This window comes from Sebastes fasciatus, chromosome 16, assembly GCF_043250625.1.
Source record: "Sebastes fasciatus isolate fSebFas1 chromosome 16, fSebFas1.pri, whole genome shotgun sequence".
NCBI classification, from domain to species: Eukaryota; Metazoa; Chordata; class Actinopteri; order Perciformes; family Sebastidae; genus Sebastes; species Sebastes fasciatus.
In genome coordinates, this window is record NC_133810.1 from 17748599 (window position 1) to 17771167 (window position 22569).

Below are 22569 nucleotides of genomic sequence, written 5' to 3' on the forward strand. Positions count from 1 at the left end.
CAAGGCTCCAGTGAATCTGATCGGTTGTTTTCCTCCAGTCTATGAAATCCTGCAGATGCCATTATAGGAGCAGGAGAGGACACAGAGGCACATGATTTTATTTATTTTTTCAGATTACCTGTCTCATGCACTACTGTAAGGATATAGACAGTTTTATAAAAAATAACTTTTTTTATCATATTTGCTCCAATTCTACTTCAGCTTTAATGTCTTATAACTGATCTGCAGGCTAATCCAATAATAATTACTTATTAAAGCCACTCATGCAACTTTATGGTGACTTATTATCAGAAAGTTGTGCCAAATTGTTTATTTATGATTTAATCAATTTTATTTTGAGAATATGACAAACACAGACACCAGCTGATGCTAACATGCTTATTCATCACCTCTGGAAAATTTGACAGCCAATTCAGATGGTGCTTGAGTCTGCATTTTAGCATAAGTGGATCAATTACCTTTTAATTTCCCAGTAGGCAATTATTTCAATAACATTTGACAGTAATTATAAGGCGAGAACACTGAGAGGTTCTTATCCCTGTACTGTGATACCACAGGAGGCGGTAACACCGGTGTCGCTCTCTGGCTCAATAGACCAAGTGTTGTCCTGTTGCAGTCAGAGTTTCAGTCCTGCAGGCAGCCTCAGCGAACACTGTTACTGTTAATGTATGGAAGAGTCAACGAAAGTCACCACTTCCTCCTCTTGAACCAAAACCAGAAACACTCTGCATCTGCATCTAACGGAGCAATCATCTGAACATGGCACGGAATTCTTTGGGGCTGTTAGCGGGTTGTTTGCTGCTCTTTCTCTCCTCCGGTGCGGAAGGGAAGCACAGCAGGGACAGAGTTTACTATGTGGGGATCATTGAGGACTCGTGGGATTACGCACCGAGTGGAAAAAACCTGCTTAACGGACAAGACGTCGAAAAGGATGAGTGAGTTGCGATACAGTCAAGTTGTTTAGAAAAAAAATATGTATAGGCAACTTTACCAAAAATAAGTTTATTCAAGTGTGCTACTTATTTTAAACTTAAAAGTAAGAGAGTATACTTTCAGTTTACTTTTTATGTACTAATCAGAGATATACTTAATAAACGTATACATAAGTGTACTTGGCTTATACTCATAAGTATACAGAAGATTCTTAGTATACTTGGCTTATACTGACAAGTATACAGAAAAGTCTACTTGGCTTATATTGACAAGTATACAGAAAAGTCTAAGAATACTTGACTTATACTCCGAAGTATACAGAAAAGTCTAAGTCTACTTGGCTTATATTGACACGTATACAGAAAAGTCTAAGTATACTTGGCTCATACTGACAAAAAGTCTGAGTATACTTGGCTCATACTGACAAGTATACAGAAAAGTCTAAGTATACTTGGCTTATACTGACAAGTATACAGAAAAGTCTACTTGGCTATACTGACAAGTATACAGAAAAGTCTAAGTATACCTGGCTCATACTGACAACAAGTCTAAGTATACTTGGCTGTACTGACAAGTATACAGAAAAGTCTACTTGGCTTATATTGACAAGTATACAGAAAAGTCTAAGTATACTTGGCTCATACTGACAAGTATACAGAAAAGTCAAAGTATACTTGGCTATACTGACAAGTATACAGAAAAGTCTAAGTATACTTGGCTATACTGACAAGTATACAGAAAAGTCTAAGTATAGGTGGCTCATATACTGACAAGTACACAGAAAAGTCTAAGTATACTTTGCTCATACTGACAAGTATACAGAAAAGTCAAAGTATACTTGGCTCATACTGACAAGTATACAGAAAAGTCTAAGTATACTTTGCTCATACTGACAAGTATACAGAAAATTCAAAGTATACTTGGCTTATAGGCCTACTTGTGCTTAATCATTTGATCAAGATATACTTAAGAAAAGTATAATTAAGTATTCTTGCCTTAGTTATGAATGATCATATGAAATTCACACATGTGGAGTTTACTAAATGATTATAATAAAAACTGAAGACCCTCAATCTAAACACAGAAATGACATAGTGTGACAGTGTCTAGACCTGTTGTGTGCTTTGCTGGTAGTCTGGTGGATGCACAGGAAAGATGACAGTATACTTGAGTGACTAACAGTGAATGACTGTCTTCTTTCATGAGATTGGAGGCTTCCTTTGCAGACAGCTGCCTATGAATCAGAGTGTTAATTTGCATCACTGTGATAGCCTATTGCATAGATGTAAAGTTGCTGAGCTTTAAGAATAAACAGAAATCTGTAAAAGGGTGCAATGAGAATATTGAAGTGAGGATTTTCTGAAAGCATCCCAGTTGTGACCCTTTAATATTTATTGCAGTTAAATTTTAGATGGATACTCAAGACTACAGTTTAATAACTGTGAATCATAGCATAACTGTGTGAACAACACCCTTGCGCAATGCTGGAATCTCCTGACTTCAGCCAGCCAACTTATCCAATAGACAGTAACCAATGCCAGATACACAGTGCAGCAAAATCATTGGTTGTACTCAAACCAAGCTATTTGAACATATATTGAACATTTTCTATTTGTTTTTCCCATTTTACTGATAAACTGTTAAATCCATTGGCAAATCATCTAACATACTTCATCCATTTGGCGGCTCTCCCACGTAGCCTTTCATTAGAAAAATGTAATGTCAGCCAATGAAAACCAAGATGTGGTGTGTTTTACTATAACATGATGCTGTTGCATGCATAGGGCTCAACTAACGATTGTTCTCATTATCGTTTAATCTGACGATTATTTTCTCGATTAATCGATTAGTTGTTTGGACTATAAAAAGTCAGAAAATGGTGAAAAATGTTGATCAGTGTTTCCCAAAGCCCAAGATGACGTCCTCAAATGTCTTGTTTTGTCCACAACTCAAAGATATTCTGTTTACTGCCATAGAAGAGTAAAGAAACCAGAAATATGAGGGGCGGCTGTGGCTCAGAGGGTAGAGCAGGTTGTCCACCAATCGGAAGTGTCGATCCCCGGCTGCTCCGGGTCACATGTCGATGTGTCCTTGAGCAATACACTTAACCCCAAATTGCTCCCGAAGGCATAGCCATCGGTGTGTGAATGAGTATTTAGATTAGATCCTGATGGGCAAAGTTGGCACTTTAGTAGACTCTGCCATCAGTGTGTGTGAATGGGTGAATGCTGACATGTAGTGTAAAGCGCTTTGAGTGTTCGGAAGACCGGAAAAGCGCTATATAAGTCCAAGTCCAAGTCCAAATATTCACGTTTAAGAAGCCGAGGAATCAGAGAATTTTGACTTTTTTTCTTACAAAAATACTCAAACCGATTAAACAATTATCAAAATAGTTGGCGATTAATTTAATAGTTGACAACTAGTTAATTAATCGTTGCAGCTCTAGTTGCATGGCATTTCAATAACAAAATAATATAGAGTGCAACATAAAGATGATTGTCTCAAATCTTATCAATATTGAAATAAGCATGCCTACATAATTGTCAAAGTCATTTTATAGCACCCAACCCCCTTTATCAGAAGGTTGTCCATATGACTTATTTGTGAATCAAATAAACGTAATGCTTTTCATCCTCCCTGCTGCTTTGGTTATGGGCTGGATATACAAGAGCAAAACTGCGTTCGCCACAGCTCCAGTAACACGTTATTAACAACAGAAACGTGTAATCACAATAATGACAAGTCTAATTGCTGCAACCAGATGCAATTTGTTCTGCGGCATTACATCTACAGTTAAAGGATTCACCACCCAGTTCATGTATGCTTTACACTGAAATTTAGTCTGGTATTTGAAGTTAAATAATCTCAAAGATAAATATGTGCGAGACAATGCCATCACACCAGGGTCGGCGCCAGAGTGTTAGGGGCGGACGGGCAATCAGCTTTGACAGGGGGGGTATTTTCTTTCACCTCATATAGCCTTTATTCAGTGTATCTTTAACATTATCATGTTTCATGAAAGAAATAAACTGACAGAGAGGTGTATACAAACTGCCACTTATGCGCACAGGCGCGCACGCACGCATACACATGCTGTTATGTCCACAAAAAAAGGTTATAAACTAACACCGTGTCCTAACTGGATGCGAGCGTCCGACTATCGCGCTGCATCGCGCATCTAACGCTCTCTGTCCACTGAATACGTTAAATCTGCACTTCTGTTACATCATGTAAACAAACCAGGAACATATTAGCTGTGAGCTCCAGATCAGACTGGAGCTGAAGACTAACCACCTCAAAGATGGGTTAGTACTTGTTATCTTCCTACGTTCGTACTTTTTTTTTTTATCAGAAAACACACGTTTTATTTGTGATACTTACTGGAAATAACATACGATATAGCCAAGAGCAAGTAGGTTGTTATCTACTGATCTTCTCCAGCCAACTGCCACCTTATTTTGTTTTTTTGTAGTGAAATGAGGAAGTACTGGAGGCTACAGATAACTCCCTGCGTCTTGCTAGTGCCAGGGTCAAAATGTGCACATTAATCTAACAGTCTGACTGATTTCTTCATAACTATAATTTAAGTTAATAAAGACTTAATGTGGATGTTTCACTCACCAGTTGTTGACCCTGCTCAGCCTGCTGTAGTGTAACATTAGTCCATTGTTTTAGTCCATGATACTGAACAGAATAATCCAAACAGGTAGAAAAAAGTAAGATGTGAGAGGAGCACAGGATGCTTTTTACTCTCTTGGTCCTAATTGTGCTTTAATGAAACAGGTTTGTAGGTCTACTTTCTCTCATTTTTTTCTATTGAGCTAGATTAAAAAATAAAAAAAACACGCAAACGGAGCGGATCAAAACGAGTCTTCTTACTGAAATATTGTCGTGACGGTTCATATTTCCCAGAATTTCCATAGTTGTATCTTTGCGCTGTGTGTTCGTGTTTTATTTGAACCATTAGTGAGGTGGCTGTTATATTTTTTGACAGGTAGATCGTAATAAAGTTTCACTAGTGAACGCCACGCATATAACTGCGAGCGTCAATGCCTGTGCTGAACGTGTCAGTAATCAAGTTAATATTTTCATTTACATCCAGGACAACTGACCCGGTTTTCTCGGCTCATTTTATCTAAACTAATCAGCCGTTCCTCTCAATATGAGTGACAGGAAAACATAGGAACCGTGTATCCGATAGAAGTTCAGACAAAACGTCACGCCGCGCTGCAGCTCCGTGTTGTTCGCAGCCAGTTAGGACACTCCAATAGAAAACAATGTAATCAAGCCCAAGTACATGTCCTAGTTGTTCCCTAAATGCAAAACTATCACTGTTTTGTGCTTTATTTTGCATTGCAGTGTTAAGTCCTTCCATCACAAAACTGAATGACTTAATTTTACTTATAGCCTAGCTGTTATTTCAGTTTAGTTTTTTGTCAGGAGAGAATTCAGCTGAGGGGGCACAGTGACCTTTGTGGACGGGCCTGGACCCCCATGGCCCGCCCCTAACGCCGACGCTGCATCACAAGTTAATACTTCCTCTATTTTTTGTATTAATGACATAAATTGTATAGTTGGCTACAGTCGTACATCTTGGCAAAATTAGGCTGCTGCACAGTTGTCATGCTGGTGTTTGAATATAGTGGATGTTGTGTTTCTCCCACTTGTATTTAAACTAGATCACTATATCTTTATTATACAGTATTGCAGTGACTTTTTTTATACCGCTCATATTTTATTATTCATGCTTCTTTTTTTAATAATATGTATGTAACATGATAAGGAGATGAAACTGCGTGTCATTGTGTAATCCTGTACTATATAATATGACAATAACCTGACCTTGACCCGAAGACATGACCAACAAATCAGGATTAGTGGCTGTCTCCTTCTCCTCTTTAACCACTTCTCTGTCTCCACATCTATCTCAGGCATGCGGCTGTATTCCTGGAAAGAGGACCCCACCGTATTGGCAGTGTTTATAAGAAGGCCATGTTCCGACAGTACACAGACGCCACGTACTGCCGCCTGGCCCCCCGACCCGCCTGGCTGGGCTTCCTGGGGCCCGTCCTGAGAGCTGAGGTCGACGACGTCATTGTGGTCCACCTGAAGAACTTTGCGACCAGGAGCTACTCTATGCATCCTCACGGAGTTTTCTATGAGAAGGATTCAGAGGGTATAATGCTGCATAACACCAACGCTGCATATAGAGACACACGTACAGTACTCACACACAGAAAGACGTGCAAAATCAATTGAAAAGGAACACCTGTTCATACAAACTCATCCAGTCCCTGTAATAATATTTGGAGTGCAGATATTGAAATTAATGATATACTAAATATACATATATACTAAATGAATAGCAGTTTGTGCACTAATGTGTTGTGTAACTATATATGTTAGTTATATATTCTATATATGCTGTAATGATACCAGTGGGGATACAGATATCTGAAGAAGTAAGTCTGATTCATTCAATAAGATGCACTGTTCTGCTAAAACAGATTCTTTTAAGTGAGTATTTTATTCAGGCCATGGTTTATTTCTCCGGGAAAAATATATATTATTGTTTTTTTTAATATATATATATATATATATATATATATATATAATGCTGTACAGGAGCCATAATCAAAAGGTTTGCCTCATTGGACCGTCTTCAAAGTTTAGGCTTTACTTCAGAAAAGCTGGATAATTTGACTGCACAGGCTCAGCGATGTACATTGACATTGTCCGCATATTCAGATAAATTAATCAGTCAAATGGATATAATCTTTCCTATCTGATTTTTTTACCCAAAAGCTCTGGCTATGTGTAATGCTAGTCTGAAAATATGGCATGTTTTGCTCCTCTGCTTCAGTGCCAGACTGTCCCTGACAGCAAGATAACTGATGGGCTGAAAAGACAAATGTGATACGGACTAAATGAGTCCAATTTAACCTGTGTGAGAGTACAAAAAGTGACGCAGCACAATTTTAATAACTGAGTGACTACAGTATTATGGAGGATATATCGAAGTATAAGTATTCTGAACTTTGCAGCTCTTTTGTTATGCAACAACAGGCCCCATCCCCCATCCATCTGGATGCATCATGCCTCTGAAATTTCCAGAGTCCTACACTGGAACTGAAAGTGAAACTAAAATGTTGCTTTCCCTCTTAAAATAGATTATGTCCTGCTGTCTTAAGTATAACAACAATAAATAACAAAAATAGTATACATTAAATCTAATAATATTATATATTATATATAATATATGTCTTAAAAATAATCTGTCTCTGAGTCAGATAGAACATTTCTGATATTGTTTGTTGTAAAATGAAGTTTTTCACAACATCTAGAAGTGAACAAATAGTGTTTATAAGCAGCAAATTGGGCAGGAAATGAGAAGGAGGAAGAGGAAGAGGAAGAGGGAAGTGGTGACATCAAGAATGCAACTGTTAAAATCAGCTAATTCTGTGTTACACCACTTCATGTGACGGGTGCAGATCGGTACAGAGGTCAGTGTCACTGTGACATCACTAACACTTAGGTAATTTATGTGTTTATAGATCACTTGAATATGTGGAGGCTGAAAGCTTAACAGAGATAAGACTAGAGGTAATGGATATGACCTGGATTTGGGAAAGTCCTCCATTGAAGAATGTTCCTTATAAAACCTATTTGCAAAATTTTCCACCTCATTCTACTGCCCTCAGTTTCGAGTTTTAAACAGTTAAGGCAAAGAATTGTGCTTGTTAAGACCATAGCGTTGTTTTCTACTGATAAAGTAAAAGCATACAGGCTCAGCTGCTCCGTGAATGTCAGAGAAAACAAAATTATCTCAGCATAAACATCTTGTATTTGTCTACCAGGGGCGCTCTATCCAGATGGTACATCAGGAAAGCTGAAGGAGGACGACTCGGTTCCTCCAGGGGGCAGCTACACCTACCGCTGGGAGGTCAGGCCAGAGTTTGCCCCCACAGACGACGATGCCAACTGCCTGACCTGGGTCTACCACTCTCACTTGAACGCCCCCAGGGACATCGCCTCGGGACTTATCGGAGCTTTGCTCACCTGCAAGAAAGGTATGAAGATCTCCTTCACAACCATGCTTAAAAAGTCAACAACACCAACACTCCCTAAACTTAAGCCCTTAATTACAGCGATGAAAAGCTGCCAACGAAAGAAAGCTTCACAGGAAAAAAAAAATTGTTGGGAATTTTCCAGCCTATCTTGCATCCAATGGCTGGGGAAACAAAGATTAAATGTTCCTTCATCTGTGCTTGACTGCATAAATATGTAACATATTTAACCCCCGTCCTTGTCTCATCTATCTCTATGAGTGCAGGAATCTTGAAGGAGACAAACGATCAAGTCCAGGGTCAGACGAAGCCAGGGTCTGTTGTAGAGTCAGCCCGAAATGATGTGAACCAGGATGTCTTCCTGATGTTCAACGTGGTGGACGAAAAACTGAGTTGGTACCTGGAGGACAACATTCAGAAGTGTTCTGATCCAGCCGGAGTCGACCAAGAAGACCCAGACTTTGAGGAGTCAAACCTGATGCACGGTGAGAGAGATGTCACACTGTTTGATTGAGATACTTATCCATAGTAGGTGTATTACCTACAGTAGATGTCAGTCGGCACGCCCCCAGCTTGGAGAAGCAAACAGAAGTTAGTGCACTGAAGCAAAGTAATATAATGACTCAACTTATGACAGACAGTTAGACCGTGACACAACCTAAAAGAAAGACCTACCTAAAAAAATCTATATCAGTTTAAAGGGACTGTTTGTAACTTTTTAAGCGTATAAATGTAACGGGTCGGGACACATGCGCGCTTGCATATGCGCGCTTGCATATGCGCGCTCGCGTGTGGCTGAAGTCACTGCTCCTCTGCCTGCTTGCCTTCACTCACACACCGTGCGCGCGTTCTTGCTGTCTCGCTCCACCTCTAGACGTGAACGCGCGCTCACTCCACACTGCAGAGGAGTTAGTTTAGCTCTGTGAATATCTAGTAAATGTACGGTCGATGTTTCTGCAGAAATAAATGCTGCAGCTCCTCCATACCAACAGAGGTTTCCCGTGTCTTGTGAAATGACGGGGAGTTTACAAAAAAACTGTAATTTTACCTCGCAGGACACGGGAGTTCCTGGTCTACCGCTGCCTTGATCAGTTAGTTTGTACTATTGTGTGACTTTGGTGAATCCGAACTAACCAAAGTCACACAATAACATAAACTAACTAACCAATCAAGGTAGCGGGTTATTTTTTCAATGGAGTCTGGTTGCTTTGGAGAGAGTATAGATAACGGCTTCAGTTACACGTCAGAAACAAAACTGTATAGCTGTCTCACTGCAAGGTAAACCAGCAAAAATATTCTAAATATAGTGTACACTTAAACTGATATAGATTCTTTTAGCTGAGCCTTTCTTTTAGGTGGCTAAAATACGTTTTTCTGCTGCGCCCGTCCACAGCAGTACATTGCTTTGCTTCCGTGTGGTAACTCCTGTCTGCTTCTCCAAACTGGGGGCGTGCTGACCGTCATCTACTGTAGGTCATTCACTGACTATGGAGAAGTATCTCATAGAAACTAACTTCAAAACACCCAAACTATCATTAAGTTGGTTGACTTAAGGAATATTGTTTGTTGTAAAATGAAGTTTTTCACAACATCTAGAAATGGTTATCTCAGTTTTCTTCCACTCCCCCCTCCCCTGCGTCCCCCTACATTCTTTAACTGACTATGTTACGTGAGTTACTCGTCACTTCAAATGACTAATTCCTTAAACAAAGTGTATAAAATAAGGTTTAAAGGCTAAATTTGTTCTCTTTGTCCTTTCCTCTTACCTCTGTTTGTCTCTGTGTGACAGCTATTAATGGCTACATGTTTGGCAACCTGCCCGGAATCGAGTTATGCCAGCACCGTGCAGTAGCCTGGCATTTGTTTGGCATGGGTAATGAGGTGGACATTCATTCTGCCTTCTTCCATGGGAATACGCTGCTGGACCGCGGCCACCGCACCGACGTCCTCAGCCTGTTCCCAGCCACGTTCGCTACAGCCGAAATGGTCCCGAAAGCGACGGGAAAGTGGTTGCTGGCCTGCCAGGTTAATGACCACTTGCAGGGTAGGGCACCTGACCTTTAACCTCTGTGTGACCTTTGCTGAGAGTTGCTGAAAGCAGGGGATGCATTTTTGTGAGGCACACCGCCTCTGTTATTTAGTCAAAGCATGACGTTACGAGTCTTCTCACAGCAGAGCTTGTATTTCTACTCTAAACACGCCAGGGCTTGTATCTTAAGGCTGTCCAAAGTCCATTGAAATAGACCTGAATGTGCCTACTCAACATATTAATGCTTACACTTGAGAAATACCTTTCCTTTGTATCATAGAGGCTTGCCATAATAGCCTATCTGTATCTCTGTGGCTTTAAAGAAACATACACATGTAGTTTTACAGGTTGTGTGTCCTCTCGGGGTCTGGTGTGCTAAAGGAAGAGATAAGGAAGGAAGTTGTGTAAACTGAACCCTGGAATATTTATTATTTTATGGACTATTAAATCTGACCCTTTAGACTTGTCAGCCATTATGATTTCCTGAGGTTCTGAAGATCCAGTTTCCTCTCAAAATCGTCCTTTGTACATGTGAATTATGATCCGTGTAATGTTTTTGTGCGTGTCTCTGTTTATTTGTTCCAGCTGGGATGCAGGCCTTTTATGAAGTGAAGTCATGTGGCAGTGAGGCCGGCTCTACAGCGACGGATGGCGCTATGAGGAATTACTACCTGGCAGCAAAGAGAGTCACGTGGAGTTACGGTCCGTCAGGAAAGGATCTGATTGATAATGTGTCCCTCACGAAGTTCGAAAGGTGAGCAGACAATTTATCAAATTAGCATCCAACCTAATCAATGGTACCCAATGTACCAATGTACCAAACACACAGCGAGCTGGGCCCACATGGTTTCATGCCGGCTTTCTCCCAACTATTAAGGTTATCAGGGGTCATGTCCATTTAGCTTGTTTTATTGCTCCGGTTGCTCTGGTCCGAGTTGTTGACACTTTGACTGCTTTTGTCTATTTGCTTTTGTCCAAATGTAGCCAAAGCAGACATCATCTGTACTGCATGTAGTTGTTGCCAAACCCTGTACAGTTTTATAGAATATCCTGTTATTATGTGCCAATAGTGCCGAGGATCCCTAAATTTGCTTCTTTCTCTTTTTTAATTTTATGAACTGAAAATATGTCTTAATTTTTGTAAGGATGAGGGCTAGTTACAGTAAGTGACACAACTGGAACAAATCTCTGTAGTAAAATCTTAAAATATCCATCAGAATGTCTCCAAGCACCAAATACAGAATAATTCCCCGTTTTATAGCCTGGCTAATAAATATTAGATGGACATTTTTTGCGTTTAAAAAGTACAACGTCAGTAGTTTTGGAGAAAAAAATGCAGGAGCTAACTGACTCTGTAGATAATTAGTATTTCATTAAAGTTAGGGTTGGTAATTTAAAGAAATTAGCAAGATTATGCTAGATTTTTAAAAAAAATGTCCAACTGAAAAACCCAGCCCAGTGTTGCCATCTCTTTTCCAATTAAAGTAGCTAACAACAACAAACATGGCTATTGTTAGTATTCACAGCTGTCAAGCTAGCAGCAGTAGGTAGACAGGCATGTAGTCCGTCCAATAATTTCATTTGGGCGAATGAAATTATTGGACGGGCTTATTACAGTCCTGCGACAGCCAGAGATACTGGATTTTTTTTCTTTTTTTTATCAGGACATTTTATTTATTGATTCCTGTTGGGATGTAATGAGAATTTAAACAAATATAACAAAACATGTTTTTGAAGAAGATTGACAACTCTGGCTTTAAGGGTTGAACTATTCCTTTAAACCTCTGAAGGAAATTGCCTGTCTGTGTGAATGGCCTCTGGATGGCTCTGATTATACGTGAGCTGGTCGTTCCTGTGGTGAGGCAGTTCTGTGGTGTCTAGAGTAAACGGTGACACCGTGATACAGTGACTCAGTTGTTATTGTGTCTTTGTCATTGTTCCCTGACCTGACACAGTGAAATTCCCCCTAACTAGCCAGCTTTTTTGTTATTCCTTGCAACCCATATCACTCAATCTCTGTTGCCCTCACTGCTTAATTTCCTTCTTCCCACACCCTTTGCCCCTTCCTCTCGTAGTGCATCTGAGGTCTTCTTTGGCAGAGATGGTGGAAGGCTCGGAGGTGACTACATGAAAGTGATATACGAAGAGTACACTGACGAGACCTTCACCACCAGGAAGCCACCAACGCCTGATTCTCTACACTTAGGAATCTTAGGTAAGGACCTCTTTTGTATTTTATTTACTGGTACACTCATCTTATTGTACACCTAAGTTCTCTCAACACCTCTTGTCTGGTTCCGATTGTATTTGTCCAGGTCCAGTCCTGAGGGCAGAGGAAGGAGACACTCTCAGAGTGATGTTCATGAATAAAGCTGATAGAAACTACAGTATCCAGCCTCATGGCCTGCACTATGATAAACACTTCCAGGGAAGCAGCTATGAGGACGGTGAGGAAGCAGCCAGTTGCATTGACACAGATACTAGCTGCACAGAAAACACGTCAGTAGCTATGATATCTTTCAAATTGTTTGACTGGCTAAGTGGTAATAAGGGGAGAGGATTCATTAAACTGTATCTATAAACAGGAGCCATGGCCGATGGTTAAGAATTCAGAATGACAGAGGCATACATTTGCATGAATATTGCTTCAGGACTGAAGATATTATTCCTGTCTGAGCCTCTGGTGTTGGTTAGACTAATTAATTAATTTAATTTGAACAAAGACCCAAAGCTCAAATGTTAATTGGAAACATTTTCCTTTCTGTATGAATTCATGCTGAAAGGTTTAGTATAAAGGGACAAAAATATATGCACAATAGGGTGTCGCAATATACCGGTATTGACGATAACCATGATATTTAATAATTAGATACTGATATCATGTTAATAATACACATATGATAAGTAAGGGATAATGTACAGCGAGCCGGTCATTGTTGTGAAATAAACCCTGACAGAGGCAAGGCGGAGGGGTCTTGCATCATCCTGAAGGGGTTTATTTCACAACAAAGACCCGCTAGGTGTACATTATGCCGCTTAAAACACAGCTACTTACTTAAGAAATCAATAATTTGACACAAAAGTGGTCCACTAGAGTCCGACATCAGAATTGTGTCCATAGCATCAGTCTGTTATACATAGCAATGGTCTGCTATAAAGAAATAACAGACTGTAGAATGCCGTGATTGACCAATCAGAATCCAGTATTCAATAAAGCCATGTAATAATATTGTTTAAATAATCCAGCGCCTCTTAAATCATTTTATATATACAGTTATGGTTACAGACTCTCTTTCCACTTTTCTACACTCGTATTTTGAGTGTAATTCACTTGCCAAAAAAGAGACACAAAACACAAAAAAAGTTAAAGAATTTGACTGATAGCATTATTATAATTTTTTTTCTGATTTTCTATAGATATCGCAATAATATCATTGTAAATTCTTTAGGCCAGGATAATCGTGTAGATAATATCTGATGTTACGACAGCCCTACTGCACACCTTCAAAAAATGATGTCTTAATTAATCACATCAACTAAAAAATAATAAGTCATGCATGGACTATGTTTCAATAGAATGTGTTTGAATATCAGAATACTTCAAATTAAAAAGTTTCTAGGCTAAATTTATAGGCATAGTTTTGACTACAAACTCAAAACAAAGTTTTCTTTATGTGCAATACTGTAGGTGTGGACAAGCCGGGCTCTCACGTTGGTCCTGGGGAGAACTTCACCTACACTTGGCAGGTGCTAGAAGGTCCATCTTCATCTGATTCTCCATGTATTCCCTACCTGTACTACTCCGCCACCGATCCCGCCAAGGACACCAACTCTGGATTGGTGGGACCTCTGCTCGTGTGCAAGAAGGGAACGCTGGGGGAGAACGGGACCCAGGTGCTGCTTTATCAAACATTCACACACACTTTCTCTCACAGCGAAATGCAGGAGATTCTCGCATTTAAAAAAATGTTTTGTTTTTGTTAAATTACCTTGTTAAATGATTGTCATTGATACATTTTGTTCCGGTCGATTAATCTAATAATCATCTCAGCATTATTGGGATTTTTTAATTATTTTATTGAGATTAAATGATCTTTGTCAGGCAATTGGGCCAATGCAGATCAGATGAGAACAAAGTACACTGTGCTGAAGATAATATATAATATATATATAATAATATATATAATATATAATTGTAACAACAAAACAGTTTACATCTTTGATAGGCAGGCGTTGGCATTTGTATTTAAAATAATGTAATGTATTTTTTAGATCATCCCCCTCCACCCATCTCTTTTCGTTAGCCTATTAACTATCATCACGAAAACATGCTGAGCACACTGTTTTTTATTGTTTTATTTTATTTTGTTTTTTGTGCAATACTGTTATCAAGATACTCTCTGCTTTTCATAATTTATCTATATTCTCTTTTATCTGTGTTTGCGTTTTTTACTTGATCATTCATGTCTTTTATTTAATCTCTTTGTAAAGCACTTTGGTCAACATTTGTTTGTTTTAATGTGCTCTATAAAAAATTTGACTTGACTTGCAATGTGCAACCCTGCAACGTTACGTCTTAACTGTTATTGTGTGTGTCTTGTTTTACAGAAGGGTGTGGATAAGGAGTTCTTCCTTCTGTTTTCTGTCATGGATGAAAACATGAGCTGGTATTTTGATAAGAATATCGAGATTTATGGCAGCAACGAGACAGATCCACTACACAAGGACTTTGAGGAGAGCAATTTGATGCATGGTAATCAGTAGTTTTACCTCACTGCGTGTATTATTGACACTGATTGTAGCCCACATACCATTAGTAACTTATTTTGTGTGTCACTTCTGGTATTTCTTTAGTATTTTCTTACTTGTCTTTGTATTTTTTTGTTTAAATCTTCCCTTTTATGTCAGCTGTAAACGGACGCATGTATGGGAACCTTCACGGTCTGGAGATGTGTGCCGGGGACACAGTTCAGTGGTACACCTTTGGGCTTGGCACAGAGGCGGATATCCATAGTGTTTATTTCGAGGGGAACACGTTCAAGAAGCAGAGCACAACACGTGACACTATCAGCGTGTTCCCTCACACCACAGCTACTGCCGCCATGCAGCCAAACACTCCTGGTTAGTCACGAACACACACTGTGCTGCCACTCCAAAGCCACATCCCTTTCCTCGCACACATTGTCAGCGTTAATCCGTACACCACATCCCTTTCCTTGCACACATTGTATGCGTTCATCCATACTTCCGGTTTTGTTTGACGGACTGATTTGTTCTTTACAAACATGCTTAGGTAACCTTGTGTGAATGTTTTCCTGTGACTTGTGGGCTACACTGATCCCAACAGGAAACATCAATAATTACAATAGGAAATGTCATAACTCTCTTCAGTATTTATATTATTTACAGAGATATGGTGGAGGTCTTCATCCCAGCCCAGTTAAAGGAAAATCCTATTATTTCATTAAAGTGTTTAATTAGATGTACTTAGAGTTTTTCAGTTTAAAAATATACTGTTTCACAAAATCACTGACATCAGATTTTAGAGGCAGTCCTGTTAGACATCAGGATAAAATAGTGTAAATACATCTGACTGTTTGCGGTGGGTGGAATTTCTGTTGTGCTGTCACAACCTCAAATACAATTACAAATTGCACATGTGCCATCAAGATACTGTATGGTTATTGCCGCAATAAAAAAGTTTAGTATGGATTCCCTAAAGTCCAAAGATCAACAAAGATAAAGTGGTAAGCCAAATTGAATGTTAAAGGAACAGTGTGTAACATTTCGGGGGATCTATTAGCAGAAATGGAATATAATATACATAACTATGTTTTCAGTGTATAATCACCGTGCAAAACCGTGATACCACCAGCCGCCGTCTGACTTACGTTGCTCTTAAAGTAGTGTTATTATGGTAAGGATGGCCTCTGAGCGTGATCAACGGCGTTACCAGGGTGTTGCACTCAGTGGCTCACTTTTTGCAGTGTTGGAAAGGGAGGAGTGAGCAGAGGGGTACTCCGTTGTTTGCAACCTGCAACCACACCACTAGATGCCATAAAATCCTACAGACTGTACCTTTAAGACATTGAGAAATACTCTGATTTGAATGGTAATTTGTGTCTGTTTTTTCCACCAAAAAAGGTTCAATTAACTAGTTTACTTTTTTTTAATTACACGTACATGCCTACAAAATTCAGAATCTATGAATATGCAAATGTATTTCATTTCAAGCTCAGCGCATGCATCATTCTGCACAGAGAAGCTCAAGCATCCTAGTGAAGTGACAATAAGCAAAACAAATTATTGAGCGGAGGGAGGTGTTTTTGCTTAGATAGCTCAAAATACACTCTAAATAAATAGAACACGAAAATGGTGTGATAATATGCAGTCTACATGTTTCAAGCTTACCCAACATGCAGACATTTGCAACAAACTGCAAACTAAGCAATGAAGTGCAACCCTCCCAAATCAACCAGTGTATACGTGTGTACAGAAATGCTTAGGGGATTTGTGTGTTTCAGCTGCAAATGTCTGGTAAAGCCACAGACATACCCACTCATGTGTCCAAATCCTTAACCTCTTTCCATCCCCCTGTCAGGTGTGTATGAGGTGAGCTGCAGAGTAACAGACCACTACTCGGCCGGCATGAGGCAGCAGTACAAAGTGAACCTCTGCCCGCGACACAAACTGAAGCTCACACACACAGGAGGACCAACCAAGATTGTGCAGTATTTTATTAGTGCCGAAGAAATCGAGTGGGACTTCTCACCTGAGAGAGACTGGGAGCTGGAGAAACACAACTCCACATTAGTGGATAGGTGTGTGAGTAAGATAATTGTAGGATGATGTATCTCAGTGTCGGAGCCTGTGATTAGTGGCATAACTTATTACTGTTTGTTAATGGAAGCAAATTGGTACATGTCTTCCAGTCCAGGCAATGTATTTGTGGCAAAAGGGAGAGACAGAATCGGCTCGCGCTATAAGAAGGCGGTGTATAGAGAATACACTGATGACACCTTCAAAGTTCAGAAGAAACGACAGGCCAACCAACAACACTTGGGAGTTATGGGTAAGATGATCTGCTCTTTATGGTGTTTTACCAAGAAAAGACTGAAGAAGACACAGGTTTTCTTTTCCCCTGCAGGTCCAATAATCAAAGCAGAGGTAGGAGAGCAGATCGTGATCACATTCAAGAACAAAGCCACCCGACCATACTCCATTAGCGCACATGGGGTGAAGGCCAGCGGTGCACATATTCCTGTCAAACCTGGTGAGAATCAAATTTGAAAAAATAAATAAAACACTGTATATGCTGTGGTTTTCTAACAAAAGGACAAAACTCTGGCCTTTTCTGAGAAGCAGTGGGATTGATATGTGTTCGTTTTCTCTCTCTTTGCCTCCAGGCCACATAATGGAGCTTACGTGGGATGTTCCTAAAAGCTCTGGTCCAGGGGTCTCAGATCCCAACTGCATCTCTTACGCCTACTACTCCAATGTTGACTTCATTAGGGTATGTATTCCCTGTTTACAGTAACACATACATCACAGTGTTGCTGTAAAAACAATGTGTTTTATAATGGATGTGTAGATGTTTTTGACAGAGCAGGTTCATTTGTTTACGTTCAGGATCTGTACAGTGGTCTTCTGGGGCCTCTGGTGATATGCAGGCCTGGGACTCTGCAGAGCGGCGGCGAGGGGCCCGACAGACAGAGGGGCGACGTGGAGAAGGAGTTTGCTCTGCTTTTTATGGTGCATGATGAAAACCAGTCCTGGTATTTGGACGACAACATCAAAACGTACCTTGGCGTTGACCCGGATGCCTTCGATTCACACGAAAGAGACTTTGAGGAGAGTAACATGATGCATGGTAAGAGACAAGAAGAGAGCAGAGAGTAAAACTGTTTTTCTATTCATGAGAGATTTATTGATCGCTGGGAGAAAACTGGGGTCATCCCGGCAGGAAAAGCATTAGGATGGGATTGAACATCAAAAAGGAACATAGAAACGTGTGTAGAATACAGTGTAGAACTTTGATAAGTTCTTTAAAGATCCTATAAGTTTTTGTTTTTTTAAATATTGTCATCAGAGGAAGTCCCACTTGTGTCTGATTCTATGTGTGACGGTGTGAGTGTGTAGTAATCTCTATGTGTGAATGTATCTATTGAAGGGATCAATGGTAAACTGTATGGTAACCTCCATGGACTGGAGATGACCCGGGGCCAAAAAGTTGACTGGTATCTACTGGGTATGGGCAACGAAGTGGACATGCACACCGTTCACTTCCACGCTGAGACATTTACCTACAAGGTAACCCTCACCATCACAACTAAAACTCATTATTCATAATTAAAGAGGACCTATTATCTTTTTGGGCTTTTCCCTTTCCTTTAGTGTGTTATATGTTTTTTTTGTTCATATAAAAGGTCTGCAAAGTTACAAAGCCCAACGTCCACACCAAAGGGAGTTACTCTCCCCCACAGAAACACTGCTCCTGAACTGCCTTAAACTCCTTGCTTGAAGTTCCGCCTTTTCTTCTGTAACGTGGTGATGTCAAAAAGTAACACGTTTTGCCTGGTGGATAGTTTGACATGTCCTCAAACAAAGCTAGTTTGAGCGGAGCTGGAGCGGAGTCTGAAAACTTTGGTTCGGTTGACCAATCACAACAGTGGGCCAGCTGACCAATCAGAGCAGACTAAGCTTTTCGGGGGGGGGGGGGGGCTCAAAAAGAGCGTTTCAGACAGAGGGTGAAAAGGGGTGCAGCAGCACAGAAAAGTAAAGCATTTTTTTAACATTAAAGCATGTAAACATGTTAGAAACCCAAAATACAAGAATGCACCTGAAAATTAGCATAATAGGTCCACTTTAAAACAATACCAGTACCATTATGCATACACAAATGATACAGATCTTATGTCCCATCCTTCCATATTCACACAGTGTATAACTGGTCTGTTTGAATTAAGTCAAATAATGAAATTCTGGTATTGGGTGTTGTCGTCCATGACTTCTACAAGCAAACCTCTACATGCCCACACAGAAAGTTTCTCTGCTCAGATCCTTTACTCAGTGCTTATTTCCTTTTCTCTGTTCCCCTTTTTTTGTATTTGTATGTACTGTGTGTGTGTGTGTGTGTTTGTGTGTTAGACAGACCGTGTGCACCGTGCAGATGTCTTTGATCTCTTCCCCGGCACTTTCCAAACTGTGGAGATGGTTGCCGGGAACCCAGGGACCTGGTTGCTCCACTGTCACGTGACCGACCACATCCATGCTGGCATGGAGACCACTTTCACAATCAAAGGTGTGTATATGCGTGCGTTGTGTTTATGTAAATGATATCTCACACGTGCATGTGCGTGTACATAACTTCAGTATGTATGGACCTGAGGGTTTGTCTAACATCTCACTTTTTTTTATCTTTTTCAATTCCAGAAAACGTCTCACATGGTAAGATCCTTTTTGTTTAGTTTTTTACCAACACCTCAGAATGCATGGCCCGGGTCAAAAAGTACTACAATATTTCAGTACTGTGTTGATATTTGAAATATGTTTGTCACTTAAATTCAGCATAAATGTTGAGTATGTATATTTAACATCTGTGCCGATCATTTTCAATTGCAGGCAATACAATATTAAAACAATTTAAATTTATTTTTCCTTAAACGCAGGCATTGCTTTCCATCCATTTATGTGTAGTATAACAACTGATTAGATGACTCTGAAACTTGCTTATGTCGTGTAGTCGATTGGTTCCAAACCTGGGGGTCCTGACCCCCACTAGAGGTCACCAACCAGCTTCACAGGAGGTGGCAAGGCCTTGATTTTAAGGGGTGTAAGACAACTTTTTTTTTTTTAAATACAGTTGGCCTATATCTCAGCATTTCATTAATTTCTGTTAAGAAAACTAAATTAAATTGTTATTTTAAAAATTTGGATTATATTTAAGATATAAACCGGATAAGGGCACGATGAAGACCTGAACACAGGTCTTCCCCCTCTGCTAGACAGCCTCAGCCTGCATTAGAAAAGTATACAGTTAAAACAACCAAAGAGCTAATAGAACAATGACCAAGTGTCAGGGAGAAGAAAACACTGAATTTGTCAAAAAAAAAGAAGCCTATTAAGTATGTATGATTGTTAAAAATTCAAAACAATACAAAATACAGACAGAGAATTGTATTAAAAGTTCCTAAAAATAACAGGAAAAGTCTCTCAGCTCTGCTGCAATATTCACAGGAAATAATTTGCTCAAAATTCATCCAAATCAATCATTTTACACACTTTTTCACTTTTGGGTACTTATTGCGTTCAGTACAGAACAATTTATCAATTGTTCTGTACTGTTATTGTTATGCATTGAATATAATATGAAATATCAATAAAATATGCCCCATAGTCGGGTGTTGTCAGTTTACTCAATTATAGAAAAGGGGTGCCGGCCCCCCTTAAGGGGAGCCAAAGATCACAGGGGATGCGCCAGGATTTCTCTGCTCTGATGTTTTCAAAATTAGATTTGCACATTCTGCTTAAACCCATTATTTCTGCACAGTTGCAGATAAAGATCAGGCTACACTAATATTGTTAGTAGGATTAGATTCCAGTGGTGGCTGCGTAGGATTGTTTCAGACTTGTGTGATCCAAACATTTCCAATAACTCCAGAGCGTTGTAAAGTCAACATTTATTGAAAAAAGACAGATGTAATCATTTCCTAAATTCACAACATATTTTAATCCAACAAAATATTCTGCTTCAATCCACATTTGTTGGCGTTTAGCCTTTCTAAAACAACATTTTCATTGTGGTCAAAAACTGTTTGCTCTCACACCCACCGCACACAAAGGGAGGCAAAGGAGTTATATTCATTAAAGAAAGTTGATTTATCAAAAAAAGACAAATTCATTTAATACAATGAATCACAATATTCAAATTGAGGATTTTGTTTGAGGATTTGTAATTTATTTTAGGGTGATGGGAACCACTGCTTTAAGACTATTGATAGTTTCATTGGTCTGGTCACGGGCGTAGCATGCCATTCATTTCTCTTGTCTAGTTCACCACAGGTCAACAGCAGGTATTGGACTTTCTTTGTCTCTGCTGTGATGTGATGGATGAGGAATGTTTTGTTATCTATGTTTACTTAGTTAGTATGTTGAGTATAGGGAAAGAAATTATCATATGCGTCAGGCATTCCTTTAGAGCTGTGACATTGTTGTTGTAGTGCAGCAGATACATTCTTGATGATATAGAGGTGAGGGTCAGAGATTTTCGGGTAATCCTGAAACACTGAATGCATCACTAAATATGTGAATTCAAAGATATAGCAAAGACACACAGGTTAGGCAGTGCATGGTGGAAGAAGTATTCAGATCTTTTACTTAAGTAAAAGTACAAATACCACAGTCTGAAAATACTCCATTACAAGTAAAAGTCCTGAATTCAGAATGTTACTTAGTAAATGTACAGAAGTATTATCAGCAAAATGTACTTGAAGTGTCAAAAGTAAAAGTACTCATGCAGAACGGCTCCTTTTAAAGTGTTATATATTCTTATACAATATTATATTGATCCGTTTTTATCACTAACACATACATTTTAATGTTGTAGTTATTCAATTTGGAGTCAATTTAGATACTTTATATACTATTGGGTAGATTAGCATATTACTGCATCATATCAAAAAAGCATATGATTTTTTTTTATATAAAAGGTTACAAGTAGCTAAAGAGTCAAATAAATGTAGTACAATATTTTCCTCTGAGATGTACTGTAGTGGAGTAAAAGTATAAAGTAGCAGAAAATGGAAATACTCAAGTAACATACAATGTATATGTACAAATACAATGTAGAAGTACCTCAAAATTGTACTAAAGTACATTACTACTGTGGTTAGGTTTTGACTCAGGTTGTACATTTAAGTGTAACAAGATGTCAAGATTGTAAATGTTTCATGTCACATGTTTCACTTCCTCGTCTTTCCTGCTGCAGCGACAGGAAGTGAAGGCTCCATAATGACGCTGCTGCTCTCGCTGGTGCTTGGTGTCATGGCTGTAGGTGGACTGCACTTATGAAGGGACTCTGACAACTTTGGTCATTAATGCACTAAAAAAAAAAAGATCCAGGGACAAAATCACTGTTTTTTATGTAAATATCAAGCAATGATCAGACTAGTGAAATATATATATCAAGGGCTGTACAATCATGTATAAAGTTGAGGATTATTTTATTTCTTAAGACTAAAAGAAGCATTTTATAATTGTGGCTTGATTCTATGTTGCCATTTTGTGGCGTGTTGCACTGTGTTTGATGCTGTTAGGTTTTGCTTTACCAAAAATTGGATTGTAGTTATGAATGTGCAATAAATAATACATATATATTCAACTGTGTTGCGATATTTGTGTAATTTTCTTTCATGTGCTGTCATCCCTTACAACCACAAGGTGGCGTTTATTCAACATTGAACAGCAAGTTGCCACTAGAATATTGTGTGTGGCATTGTTTTGTAGTTTTTATGACATTTAACCCCTGATTTCAAATGTCCC

General features: G+C 39.3%; 1 protein-coding gene across 3 annotated transcripts; it reads left to right on the plus strand.

Annotated features, from left to right (window-relative positions):
- The first annotated feature begins 592 nt into the window (after window positions 1-592).
- hephl1b (hephaestin-like 1b) lies at window positions 593-22408 on the plus strand. 3 transcript variants are annotated; one of them, XM_074611890.1, is made up of 20 exons: window positions 593-935; window positions 5865-6109; window positions 7791-8003; window positions 8267-8485; window positions 9790-10044; window positions 10615-10783; window positions 12105-12244; window positions 12345-12476; window positions 13718-13923; window positions 14638-14782; window positions 14938-15150; window positions 16631-16850; window positions 16962-17101; window positions 17177-17302; window positions 17436-17542; window positions 17659-17899; window positions 18200-18339; window positions 19177-19330; window positions 19462-19476; window positions 22016-22408. In XM_074611890.1, the coding sequence occupies exons 1-20, from the start codon at window positions 760-762 to the stop codon at window positions 22096-22098; spliced, it is 3339 nt and encodes a 1112-aa protein (XP_074467991.1). In that variant the 5' UTR covers window positions 593-759; the 3' UTR covers window positions 22099-22408. The 3 variants fall into 3 exon arrangements, with proteins under 3 accessions (XP_074467991.1, XP_074467992.1, XP_074467993.1); XM_074611891.1 differs by lacking the exon at window positions 19462-19476 and having other exon boundaries at window positions 19177-19342; XM_074611892.1 differs by lacking the exon at window positions 19462-19476 and having other exon boundaries at window positions 19177-19351; window positions 22022-22131.
- The last annotated feature ends 161 nt before the right edge of the window (window positions 22409-22569 follow it).

Excerpts from the sequence above, each read along its gene's own strand:
- hephl1b (XM_074611890.1), top strand. The coding sequence starts at position 760 with ATGGCACGGAATTCTTTGGGGCTGTTAGCGGGTTGTTTGCTGCTCTTT. Across the intron at positions 16,851-16,961 it reads AACTCCACATTAGTGGATAG|TCCAGGCAATGTATTTGTGG; the intron begins GTGTGTGAGTAA and ends CATGTCTTCCAG. Across the intron at positions 18,340-19,176 it reads CTGAGACATTTACCTACAAG|ACAGACCGTGTGCACCGTGC; the intron begins GTAACCCTCACC and ends TTTGTGTGTTAG.